This window comes from Megalops cyprinoides, chromosome 13 (genome assembly GCF_013368585.1).
Source record: "Megalops cyprinoides isolate fMegCyp1 chromosome 13, fMegCyp1.pri, whole genome shotgun sequence".
NCBI classification, from domain to species: Eukaryota; Metazoa; Chordata; class Actinopteri; order Elopiformes; family Megalopidae; genus Megalops; species Megalops cyprinoides.
In genome coordinates, this window is record NC_050595.1 from 29,444,622 (window position 1) to 29,456,647 (window position 12,026).

Genomic DNA, 12,026 nt, shown 5'->3' on the forward strand with positions numbered 1-12,026 from the left:
TCTCCTCAGAGGCCAACCCAGAGAAATTCAATAGCCGATTTCGGAACAAGATGTTCTATGCGGGGGTGAGTACTGCTGTCACCCGTAGTGGTTCCTGATGGAAACGGACAATTAAGCCATTCTTTTCATCTCTGCTATGAATGCCTTTTATCGCTTTGTTTTCTTTTGGTGCTTTGTCTCCAGACGGCCTTCTCTGACTTTCTGATGGGCAGTTCCAAAGACTTGGCAAAACACATCAAAGTTGTGGTGAGTAGATCTACCTTCTATCAGAGGAGCACAGCCTGCTGCAAGTGGTGCCTGTAGCTAACTATTAGCAGGAGATCTATGTCAGAAGGTTTTGGAGTTAAATGGATGAAATGGTTAAGCAAGGAGTATGATAATTCAGGCTTCATCCCTCTCTAGTCCCCCCCCCTAGTTCAGCTGAGCTGTTTCAAGAAGTAAAGCATGTATGATAGGCTGTCATACAGTTCACCCAGGATGGGTTATCTAACCTTTTTTTGGTACTTCTGTAAGCAACCGAACTCAAGATGGTGGCAAGGAAAGCTGAAACCTCAGAGAACTGGAGTTGAGCAATGCTTACTGAGAAAACCTTAGTGAGGTCAGCTGTCATGTGTGGCCCTTTGCCATCTTTCATTGATTTCTTTTGTTTTTCATTTTTCCTATGTATATTGTTTCATGAAGTGTCATTTGCCTTATAGGGCATGATCGTGCTAAGCTTCATTGTAGTCAGAAGCGTGCTAGTTGTGAAGCTTAGAAGTTAAAAGGAAGACTTTGCAAATTTCTCTAAGCATAGACTTAAACCATACAGTTTGACACCCACAGACCTTCTGTAATGATTTGATTGCGGTAATCAGCACCGGAGGCTAAGTGGGTCACCCTGTTGACTGCTGTGACCATTAGTGCATATCCGTTTATCATTTAGAGCTTGTTAAACAGACCAAGCCCTCTGCTGACATTTAATTGGCCCAGGTAACCTTCAAAGATGCTTCTGCATGGAAGCGCAGAGCCCTCCTTCTCCCTGATGTGTTTGTGCGTAACCTTCCTTCCTTCCTGTCTTCCTGTCTTTCCCCCCTCATTAGTGCGATGGCACGGATCTCACCTCAAAGGTCCAGGATCTGAAGCTGCAGTGCCTTGTGTTCCTGAACATTCCCAGGTAAGCAATGCCACCCAGCCCTGCTTAAATATGCCTCTGTCTTCCCCTGTAGAATATTCACAGTAGAATATATTTGACATAAAAGCACTTCCTGTATTAAAAAGAAATACTGCATCCTACTGCATCACCGGTGCAGCACATATTGAAAGGAAGAGCAGCAGTTGTATGGGCATGAAACAGAAATGAGGGTATAGGCTAGGACACTAAGCTGTGGTCTGCAGACTCTCAGGTTAATATTCTACTATTATTTCCCATGTAAAACGATGCTGTATTTACATGGAGTGGGCACAGATTATGTATGATGGTAAAACACATTTAGAATCATTACACTGAGAAAGATTATTTATTGCTGTAATTGGTAACAATGTGATCTGGTGACTGTTGTTTGATATTCTGACTGATACCCCATTTGTTTTGCTTCACACTCTCCTATGAGTCAATAAGGTCACATTCAAAGAAACTGGTGTAGCCAAGTTATCTAGATCGATATGTTTACTTGTCTACTGCACCTGTAACTGATGCAATATTTCTGTCAGCTGTCACTGCTACTTAATGTATATATTCTGAGTTGATTAAGTCATAACCTCATTGTCTCCCAATTTTTGACTATGTGAGCCAAAGCAGACCCAGGCATACTGTGACATTGCTATATCAACCTTCTAATGGCTATTGATCCAGAGTCAGCATTGATGACCTTGTTTTACCCCACACCACTTGTATTGACTGAGTTCGCCTTTGTGTGTCACAGGTACTGTGCCGGTACAATGCCCTGGGGTAACCCTAGTGAGCACCACGACTTTGAGCCGCAGAGACATGATGACGGCTACATCGAAGTCATTGGATTTACAATGACCTCACTGGTATGGGAATCAGACCTTCTGTACACATGCCAGCTATGTCTGTCAGTGTAAACCAGAGATCAGAGCTGCCTTTCACTTCGTCTCTAAATTACCATAGTCATGCACAAACTAGTAGTTATGTTCAAGCATAACAAAATTGTGTTTGAAGATCTGTTTTTGGGAGAGATTTTAGGTGAGAGAGGGTTCACACACTGTGGAAATGGCTTACTGAACTTACTTTATATTGATTCTCAAGTGAACTATACGTTATGCTATACGTTGAAAATAATCTCGTTAATTTTTTTTTTAATTGCAACTGAATTAAATTTGATTCATTTAAATTTAAAAAGACAAGATGTGGTGGCTTTGACTTATATTTCAAACATATTTCTATGCTGTTTCCACTTCATCCCAGTGGCTAACTGTGTCATAGCCTCCATTTATCACAAGCACCTCTAACTCTAAAAAGTAAACATTTCCAGTGCTAAATCACTACTTATACAGCACATCTTCTCCTCCCATGGCTGGCAGCGTACCTCCCCCTAACAAGATTGTCCTCGAATGTCTCTTAGTGACAGCTACATCTGATATCATTTAATCCCCCCTTACTCTTTTGTTTAAGGCGACATTGCAAGTCGGAGGTCATGGTGAGAGGCTGAACCAGTGCCGAGAGGTGACCCTGACCACCACCAAGTCCATCCCCATGCAGGTGGATGGGGAGCCCTGCAAGCTGGCCCCTTCAGTCATCCGCATCTCACTGAGGAACCAGGCCAACATGGTGCAGAAGACCAAGAGGAGAACTTCTATACCCCTGCTGAATGAGTGAGTGCAGTCTCTCCTAGTCTTTGTCTCCGTGGCACACTCTGCAGAAGCACTAACACTTTTCAGGTCTGTTTCTCCCTTTCTCTGCTGACTCGCAGAGACCCTAAAACACTTAGTTCTTACCCCACTTTCTTAGCACATTCTTAGCTAACCTGGTATAGGGAATACACCTAGTGTATGTGTGACACCATCAGTATTGAGTGAACAGTCCATCTCACCCTAACATTCTTAAAAGTCATTGTGAATCTGATTGCCTGACAACAGTGCATTCCTTTTTGAATTCTCTACAAGCCTCAGTACATGACAACTGGCAGCTACCTTTACCCCAGTATAGAAATCTTTTTTTACTAGGACCAAAGGAAGAGTCTTTCTTGCATGTCTTAGATAGCTAATTGAAACACTGAAAAATTTCCAGCACTTGATGGTATTCAAATAGCCATTTAAGTTGCAGAGATCCCAGATCCCAGAGATTTTTCAGTAGCCCACATCTGGTTTATTTTAATGCTTACTGTGTCTTGCCTAGAGTTAAACATCCCTACCATTATAGCTGTCATACTAATGAACTGTTTTAGTGTGTTGTTTTTCACATTCTCTGTACAACAGACATAAATAATGAAAGGGCTGTCATGGCAGAAGTCAATTAGAGAACATTACAGGGAATTTAAAGAATTAAAAATTAGCATAATGTTGTAAACAGAGATGATTTCTTTCTCAGCATAGCCTCATGACCCAGTCATATCGTTATACTTGAACTATAGATACAGAGAAGACAGAGTCAGATTATTAAACCCACGGGACATCTGAGTCATGCCTTTTCATGTTTATTAGATACTGGATGTAATAAAAAAAAAATGGCTTTGTAATGAAATATACTCAGCTGTGGCATAGGTCACATTTAAGTTCTTGCTTTGTGATTTAATGACACACTGGAGTGTGAGCCTGACAGTCAAAACAAGAAAGGATTGATCCGGGTTCACCTGAGTCTTATAGTGCTCACAGAGAGAAGCCTAAGGGGTGTGAAGAGTCAACTGCCTAATTCCTACTGACAAGGGAAAATAGGCACTTCAAAACCTTAGACAAATTTATGGTTTCCAAACCTTTTCCTACGTTGTAGTTTGTATACTTGGGTTACCCTGCAGGTGGTTCAGAACTGCTGTATTGACTACTGGTTTTTGGTCAACTATGATATCTCTGTTTGTATAATGGTTGTAGTGGAGAAACACTGTGTTTGGGAGAACCCTGTTTGGGAGAGTTTGGTGTACTGTACTGTTACAGTACACTGTAACATATTTAGCTGCATAATTTTTCTTGTCATGTAATGTATCACTTTGTTCCATCTTTTATAATCTTTCACACAGAATTTTTTCTCTGAGTTGAACTCTGTCCTTCCTTCTTGTCAGAGTTCTGTGTGAGCATGTAAATGTAAACAGTAGCCCTGGCACTTTGGGTCACAAGTCAAAACAGAAGGAAAACTTGATGACTCAAGTGAAATATTTACATATTTCACATATTTACAAGAAACCAAATGTTGCATCTTAAAAAAAGCTATTAATATGACAGTGGTTGCATAAGCACCTTCAAAACATTAAGTGGGCAGTGAGGCTTAAAAATCTACTGGACTTCTCATTGTTAATCTTGTTTAATGTTTCATTCAGAATAGTAGCTTTGTTCCCTCTTGAACTGCTCCTGGGGGTATGGGGAGTCACAGATTGATTTATAGAACATGAGTGAAGTTCAGATGGTACACTGGGTATTTACATGTGACTTGCCAGTTGTCCAGTAATTCATGTCTTTAGTGCATGTTGGGCGTGCTCCCTCCCTGGGCTGTTGTCCTAGTCTGTCCAGCTCATCAGTCACCTCTAGAGTGTTCAGTCATCTAGTCGCTATGCGATGAACAGGCCCTCCCAGATGCTTATTACACATCAAAAAGCCTTTAAAGCACATTTCCACTGGAAAACCATATTAGCAGTTGATGAGAAGGCAAGGTAAAAACATCTGGATTCCCTCCTGAGACCTGGATGTGAGCCTCTCTGATTGTACCCTGAGGTCTCAGGGGGCAGCTAGAGGTTGGTCTCTTTCACTTTGAAGCAGAATATGCAGAAATATGTTAATACTTATAATAACTGTCAAAACGATTCTGTTCACCTTCGTCGGTTCAATTTTGCTGGTAATCTCATACTTTTATTACCAGCATTTGAAAGAGTTCTATTCATGTCTTACTTCTTGTTTTGTGGTGCTCTCCTGGAGATGACAGTACTTATTGAAAGCTTCAAGTACTATCAAGGAGGATATGGTGAATCTGAATTTATGAGTTCTTCTGCAAATAAAAGCCATTATTGAATGTTGAATGCTCATTGTAGCACAAGAGACAGCAGGACCTCATAAAGTGTATGTACAGCATCCAGGTCAAAAGGGAAGGTGTTGAGTAAGTCTTCAATAAGATCTAGTGTAAAGATGTTAACTAATGGCAACTATTTTACCTACCTTAGCTAAGTTACAATACAAATTATTTTTACTTCAGTGCCGTCTGACTATTCTAGCTTAAGTAATTAGCTTGCCAGTTTATTAGGTAGTTTGATTGTATTGTCAGAATTAGCTCAAGAGATTGCTAACAGGATTCAGCAAACATACAGTAAATAACAACTTGTTCATGTGTGAGAAAAGCTAATTTCATGTTTGATAGATGCTAATTTAGACAATCTGTGAAAAATATTTGGTGGAACAAATAGCAAATTTTCAAATGTGTTTAATTAATCTGTCTCTATATGGCTAATATGTGTAGCCATAACTACAGCCAGCTGTATGTGTGGCTATAGCTACCTTTTTCAGTTTATTCTTTGCAGTCTGAAGACCCACCTGTCCAGATTGCAGCTTGACACCCCTAAAGCTGACTCTCCCCTTTTCTGTCACTAGTGCAGTCATCATTTAGTGTAGTCCTATTTTTCAGATTATGGCCTTCATTATGGTCATGTGTTCTTCAGTCACTGAGCTTTTCTTGATTCTGTAGCACTGTAGAATAGCACTGCAGTGATTATAGTACTGTCAGACACCCCCACTTTAATGTGTTACTGCTGTTTTCTGGATCTGCTCTGTTCCTGTATCTTTCACCAGTATTCACTAATATTGACCTATGTATTGTACATTTTATTGTAAATTGCTCTGGAACACGCTATCTGCCAAATGAGAACATTTTTTAAAAATGTAAAAATACTCCTCTTTTAGGTCTTCCAGCTCACTCTTCATCATTTTTGGTTCAATGCATGTTGACCTTTCACCCTTATGAACCCAATGAAAAGTCTTTTCTTGTCAACTTCTAGTTTGAGGGTGTAATAATTGCTGGTCTTCTCTTGTGTCCCCACAGCCAGCAGCCCATTCCCGAGAGGCTGCGAATCCGCGTCAGCCGCATCAGCATGCACGACTATGAGGCCTTACATTATGACAAGGAGAAGCTGAAGGAGGCTTGTGAGTAGCCTGGCTCTCTGGCTCATGCACTCCCACAACCTCACACCACACACAGCCCCTCATCGCCTGCTCCACAGACGTTCCCACTAACGCTGTAAGGCAAAAGATGAACAGAGTCAAAAAGCAACAGCTAACATGTACATAAATGACAATAAAGACAATTATAAATTATAGGAATATTCATTTACATATTTATATTTTATATCATTTAATAACAATAATAATAATAATAATAACAAACAACAATAATAATAATAATGAAGACATTACATTACATTCATTTAACTGAAGCTATTATCAAGAGCAACTTCCAGCACAAGAGAGCAAGTGTATCCATCCAAATTAAATGAGGAACAGTGTCAGATCAGGCTAACAACATTCCCAATCTATTGAAGCACTACCACAAGTTAGTTTGTACTATCTGGAACTAGACAGCCTAGAAAAGCACGGGAAGTCACGTACGTACACTACCTTACATTTCCATATCACTGGATTGCAGTATCCATAACTACAAGTAAATAAGCCGAAAGTAACAGTAGTACAAGAAGCCAAGACATAATTAGATATTAAAACGGGGAGGCGGTGTAGCATAGTGGTTAAGGAGCAGGCCTTGTAACTGAAAGGTTGCCGGTTCAATCCCCATGCTGGGACACTGCTGCTGTACCCTTGGGCAAGGTGCTTAACCCACAGTCGCCTCAGTAAATATCCAGCTGTATAAATGGATAACATTGTTTAAAAAAAAAAAAAAAAAATGTAACTGATGTAAGTTGCTCTGGGTAAGAACATCTGTTGAATGAAGTAATGCAAAGCAGTCAAGAAGCTTGACAATGTCATGCTTTCAAAGTATATTTTGTACTGTCAGGTTTTTGTTGTTAGCTCTGAGCGACTTTCAGGCAACATGCCACTGCCCAAAACAACAGTTTGACTGACCTGATGTGACCCCAGCAGACAGATCAATCTGATTGCCAGGGCACACATCGATTTGAATGTGTAATGCAGTCCCCCAAACGTCAGAGCAGGCTGTACACTGTGGGAAGGCTGAATGTCACCATCAGCCTGCTGGTGAGCATGAAGGTGATCCTAAATCTCTGTTAGGAGCACATCTCTCTCAGTCACTGTCAGACGCACATTAGTACAGATACATCATAATTGTGGAAGGCAGAGTCAGCATCAAGGGGGGGCATTCACGGGCCATGCCCCCCCTCAAATGAGTTATTGTGCCCCCCCTTGCAGGCCAGACCTTCGGTGCCAAACTTTGCATTTTGTTCATTTATATTTATTATATTAAAAGTGAAAACCTTTTCCCTCAATGATAAGAATATATATAAGAAAATAAAAAAACACATCCTGTTGGTCATATTTGCGTAAGGTCACGTGGGGAAGTAGTATGCTAATTTGTCTGGTGCTTTGGTGCTACTGGTTTGATTTGTTTGATTTGTTGATTTGTTGTCATTACGTCAAGATAAGCGCGCACATAATGTACATTTAGCATTAGCAAGTCAGACGGCGCTTGGCACTAATATGTTTCAGTGAGAGCAAGCAACTATCAGACTGCACTTCGAACAGAAATGGATATATATATATAGTCTGTTTCAAATGATGGTCAAATGGTGCGCACAGTGCAGTGTGTGTGTGTGAGAGAGAAAGAGAGACAGAGAGAGAGAGAGAAGGATGTGGCTTGCACTTAGGCTATATTTTGTGCAGTGTGTGTGTATGTGTGCGTGTGTGTGTGTGTGTGTGTGTGTGTGTGTGTGTGTGAAAGAGAGAGACTTTTCAGCATGTTTTGAAATTGGAACCAGGTTGGTGTGTTGGTTGTTGACGGCAAACTCATATTATCAAGCATTTACATCATAGATTGAGTTCTCGAACGCCAGTTTGTGCCCCCCCCCCCACGGTTACCCTAATGCCCCCCTATTAGATTTGTTCTGCCGCCGACTCTGGTGGAAGGACACTTCTCGGCTCAGGATGGTGTTTAAATGGTGCAGCCATTCATTATGTCAGCTAATTTAGTATGGACAGGGAAGTCCCTTTGATTTATTCGGTGCTTAGCAGCTTCCTCATGGATACTGACGCCTTTCAGTTCGCCTGGCTCTGTTTTTGTCCCCCCTCCTCTGCAGCTGTTGGTCTAACATGCGGGATGCAGATTGATGTAACTGGCCAGACATCAAGGCAGTAATGTGCTAATGAGAGAACAGCTCCTCGCTGTCACTAATTGATGCCCTGAGACACTATATTGGCAACCCAAGTCTTTCAGATATTATACCTGTGTCAGGACAACAGGAGATCTGCCTCTGTAAACCAGCAGGGTATGCTCCTCCTAAAAGACGACAACATCTGACTACCAACACAAATACGCCACCTAACTTTTCCAGACATTTTTCCAGACAGTTTGTTCTGTGCCTAAAAGCAAGTTTGTTTGTTTGCATTCCCGTTAAATGTCAGCAGGAGCAGTTATTTGGTCTGGTCTTTGAAGCTGGTTGCCCTTGGTTTTGCAGCAGCGTATGACAACAGCCTCCCAAAACATGGCAAACCAAGGCCGCTGTGAGGCCATCTTACATAAACAGCATGAGAGGCTTCCAGAGGCCAAATGAGTCCGTTCTGTTTCATAGCTCAAGGCTCCCACCCTTTCGATTTTTTTCACAGTGGTGGAGCTCTGATCATGCCACACTTTAGTGATAATTGCTAGCTTATGCTATCGTTCATACCTTTTGTAAGAGTCTGGTATGAAGAGGTTTTAAAATAATGTGTAGATGAGTGATGATGGTGAGTTTATGCTGGCTTGTTGCATAATCAAAGTGTCTGAAAATAGAGCATGGAGACATTTTCATGAGATGAAGCATCAAGCTCTAAACACAAATCTCAACACTAGAGGTCAGCACACACAAAAGTGTGTTTGGTCTGTAGATGTGATTCTCAGGCTGACTGATTAACTGGTCCAGTAGACAGATAACAATTCATGACTATTCATTCCTGTTTACTTTGTGTGTACACTTACAGTTAGTCACAAGTAACATATTTTTGAGACTACCATGATAATGTGATACCAGTCATAATCTGATTTAGACTCAAATAAAGTGTAGATATGCATTCCTGTTATTCATTTGCCAAGGTAATGCCATTATCCAGGGAAACTGTGGGGTTTATATTTGACATATTATCCATTTTTACACTTGGATACTTAGATACTGAAACAATTCAGAGGACAGAACAGCCCACCTGAGAAATAAACTGCAATTATAAGATCAGTTTTCTCTCCACACCACACCACTACCCCATATAATTTTGTATGAAGACCGTCCTAATTTGCTCACATTACAGTTATCACAAGCTAATTTGAAATACTTCTGTTGTGTGCAAACCTGCTTTAGGCCATTTACCCCTCACGCAAAGCTCAAAATGCATTACATCTTTGCTCTGTTGATTTTTGCAAATTACATTTGTGAAGCACTTTGTTACAACTGATGCATTGCCTTTTACCCAAATTTGAACATTTTGGCAGTGTGCTGGCCGTGTGTAAACAAAGACACAACCAGCACTGCATTCTAGGGAATGGAGATAGACAGAAATTAAGTAAGAGTATACCCGAAGGCAACTAGAATTTAGAGAAATATAAAAATTAAAATAATAAAATAAATAGGTTTGATCTTTTGGGATAGCCATATGTACATGCTTTGAAGGCTCATATGGAAACTGGAAAAAAACTAACCAAGTTATAAATTATAAAGTATCCATTCATTACTCATATTTAAAGAGGCCAGCATGGAAAAGAAAAAAAACAAAAAACAACTGTGGAAAGAAATTCATATTTCTCCACTGTGAATTCAGTTTTTTGCTTCACAAAATGCCTGTCTGCTAAGCTGAAAAGTGAGGAACAACATAATACGTTTCATATTTTCAGATAAGTTTTTCTTTAGGGTGTAAACAAGACCAACTGTCTTAGCTGAACTTTACAGTTCCACTTCCCTGTGAACCAAAAATATAACACTTTAGAGTATGCTACCTGCTCTATAGCTGTCTGAGTTGTCTAACACCTATACAGAGCACGGTTAATGGGGCTACTGCTGACAAAAAAACAGAAAAGACTAAGAAGAAAAGAGAGAAAAGCTGGACTGAATGAGAACCCGCATGTTCCAGGGTTGCTAGGTAACAGTAGATTCTACAATGAAGAAGTCTGCCATCTCTGTGCCTGGGAAACTCTGAGGCACCCCCACACTGGGGTTTTCATTCATATGTATTGGTCCATCCTTCTGCCTTTCATTCAATTATTAATTAGTTATTTAATTTCAGGTGACACAACTGTACATCAGAGCCCTACTGGGTTTCATAACAAGGTCAAAGAGCGAGGTCACAGATGCTCCACATAGGTTTCTTCTCATGCCTAATTCAGCCAAATCCTGCTGATTTTAATTAAACCAGACACATGCATCATATTTACTGTTCTCTGTGCCACAGAGGTAAGTGTCATTGAGGTTTGTTACATGTTTTTTGATGTATAGTCAGTTTTTCATGAATGTCAAAGAAAAATTGCCAAAACATTCTGCTTGGTCCCTTGAACAAGAAAGTTCAAGTGCATATGTGGCTGTTGATAAAAGACTGTCCCCAATCGAATTTCACATCTAGTGGGGCATCTTAATTCATGTTGGATGTTGTTTTTTCATGCACTTAGAGAAACTGCCTCTAAAATGGTGAGCCCATTGTCTCTGCCTGTGCCATAGTGGTGTCTGTCTGCAGTGTAATACATTCTAACAGAATCCCATCTCTCTTTGCCTCTCCCTCAGCAATCCCCTTGGGTCTTATTGTCATCCCAGGAGACAGTGACCTGGAAACTTGTAGATCTCACATCGAGAGGCTCCAAGAGGTAATGATGGGGTGGAGGAGTTAAAGGGAAGAGAGAAAATGTGAATAAAAATAATGAAAGAATGTGTGGGAAAGGTCAATATGTGATTGTGACTGTCAATGAGAGAGAGAGAGAGAGAGAGAGAGAAAGAGAGTCACTAATTTCAGATCACCCTCGGCCATGCATGCTGCCGTTCCTGACTGACTCTTATCGCTCAGCTCTTTATTTAAAAGCACAACTGCTGCTGTTTACCCACAAATGTAGCTGAATTTTGCCACAAAGCTCATTTGTCTGCCCCAGACCCCTCTCTGTTTTTCTTTTAATGAAATATATAATGCATGAAATAGGGCATGAAATTTTTGAGCAGTGAAAGGCCCAGACTGTTGTACAGCTGTGCAATCAGTGGCTCTCTGTTTTAAATCCGAAATCTGTCTCTTCTTTGGCTGGTTTAAAATGATACAAGGTTTCTGGAATTAAACTATATTTCTGGTGTAAGATTCATTACTTGCAAACAAAATGACTTTGTTTGCTGCAAGGGGAAAGATATTACAGAAAAATAAGCAGAATAAACGAATAATGATCTCTTTTTTATTGACTCAACAAATACTAACCCCTTCTATTAGTTTAAGTGGGTTATGGTTTCTGATCCCATCCAGGATTGACATCAGATCCTTCTTTGTACTCACCAATGTTACTCAAAATCAGTAACTCACAGTGCTACCTTTGCACAATCGATGGCACTATTTTGGCCCCTTTTGGTTCACTATTTGGTGCTTTTCCACAGGACTTCATCTCTTGTCATCCTTCCTTCCAACGACTGGTGCTCCAGGTGTGTAAATGTGTCTGGAGCTACCATCACTGTTGTGAACAAGTGTGAAAAAATTTCCTCACCAGATAGCTGCAGACAGTCGCT

The 12,026-nt window shown here is 40.6% G+C and overlaps 1 protein-coding gene across 2 annotated transcripts in view; it reads left to right on the forward strand.

Moving 5' to 3' along the window:
* Positions 1-12,026, forward strand: part of LOC118788164 (diacylglycerol kinase zeta-like) — an 85,523-nt gene that overhangs the window by 39,332 nt on the left and 34,165 nt on the right. For both annotated transcript variants that reach the window (XM_036544056.1, XM_036544058.1), the window contains exons 18-25: positions 10-65; positions 184-246; positions 1,080-1,153; positions 1,902-2,013; positions 2,615-2,814; positions 6,176-6,276; positions 11,055-11,134; positions 11,898-11,942. In XM_036544056.1, coding sequence (XP_036399949.1) covers positions 10-65; positions 184-246; positions 1,080-1,153; positions 1,902-2,013; positions 2,615-2,814; positions 6,176-6,276; positions 11,055-11,134; positions 11,898-11,942 — 731 coding nt within the window. The remainder of the gene's footprint in view (positions 1-9; positions 66-183; positions 247-1,079; positions 1,154-1,901; positions 2,014-2,614; positions 2,815-6,175; positions 6,277-11,054; positions 11,135-11,897; positions 11,943-12,026) is intronic.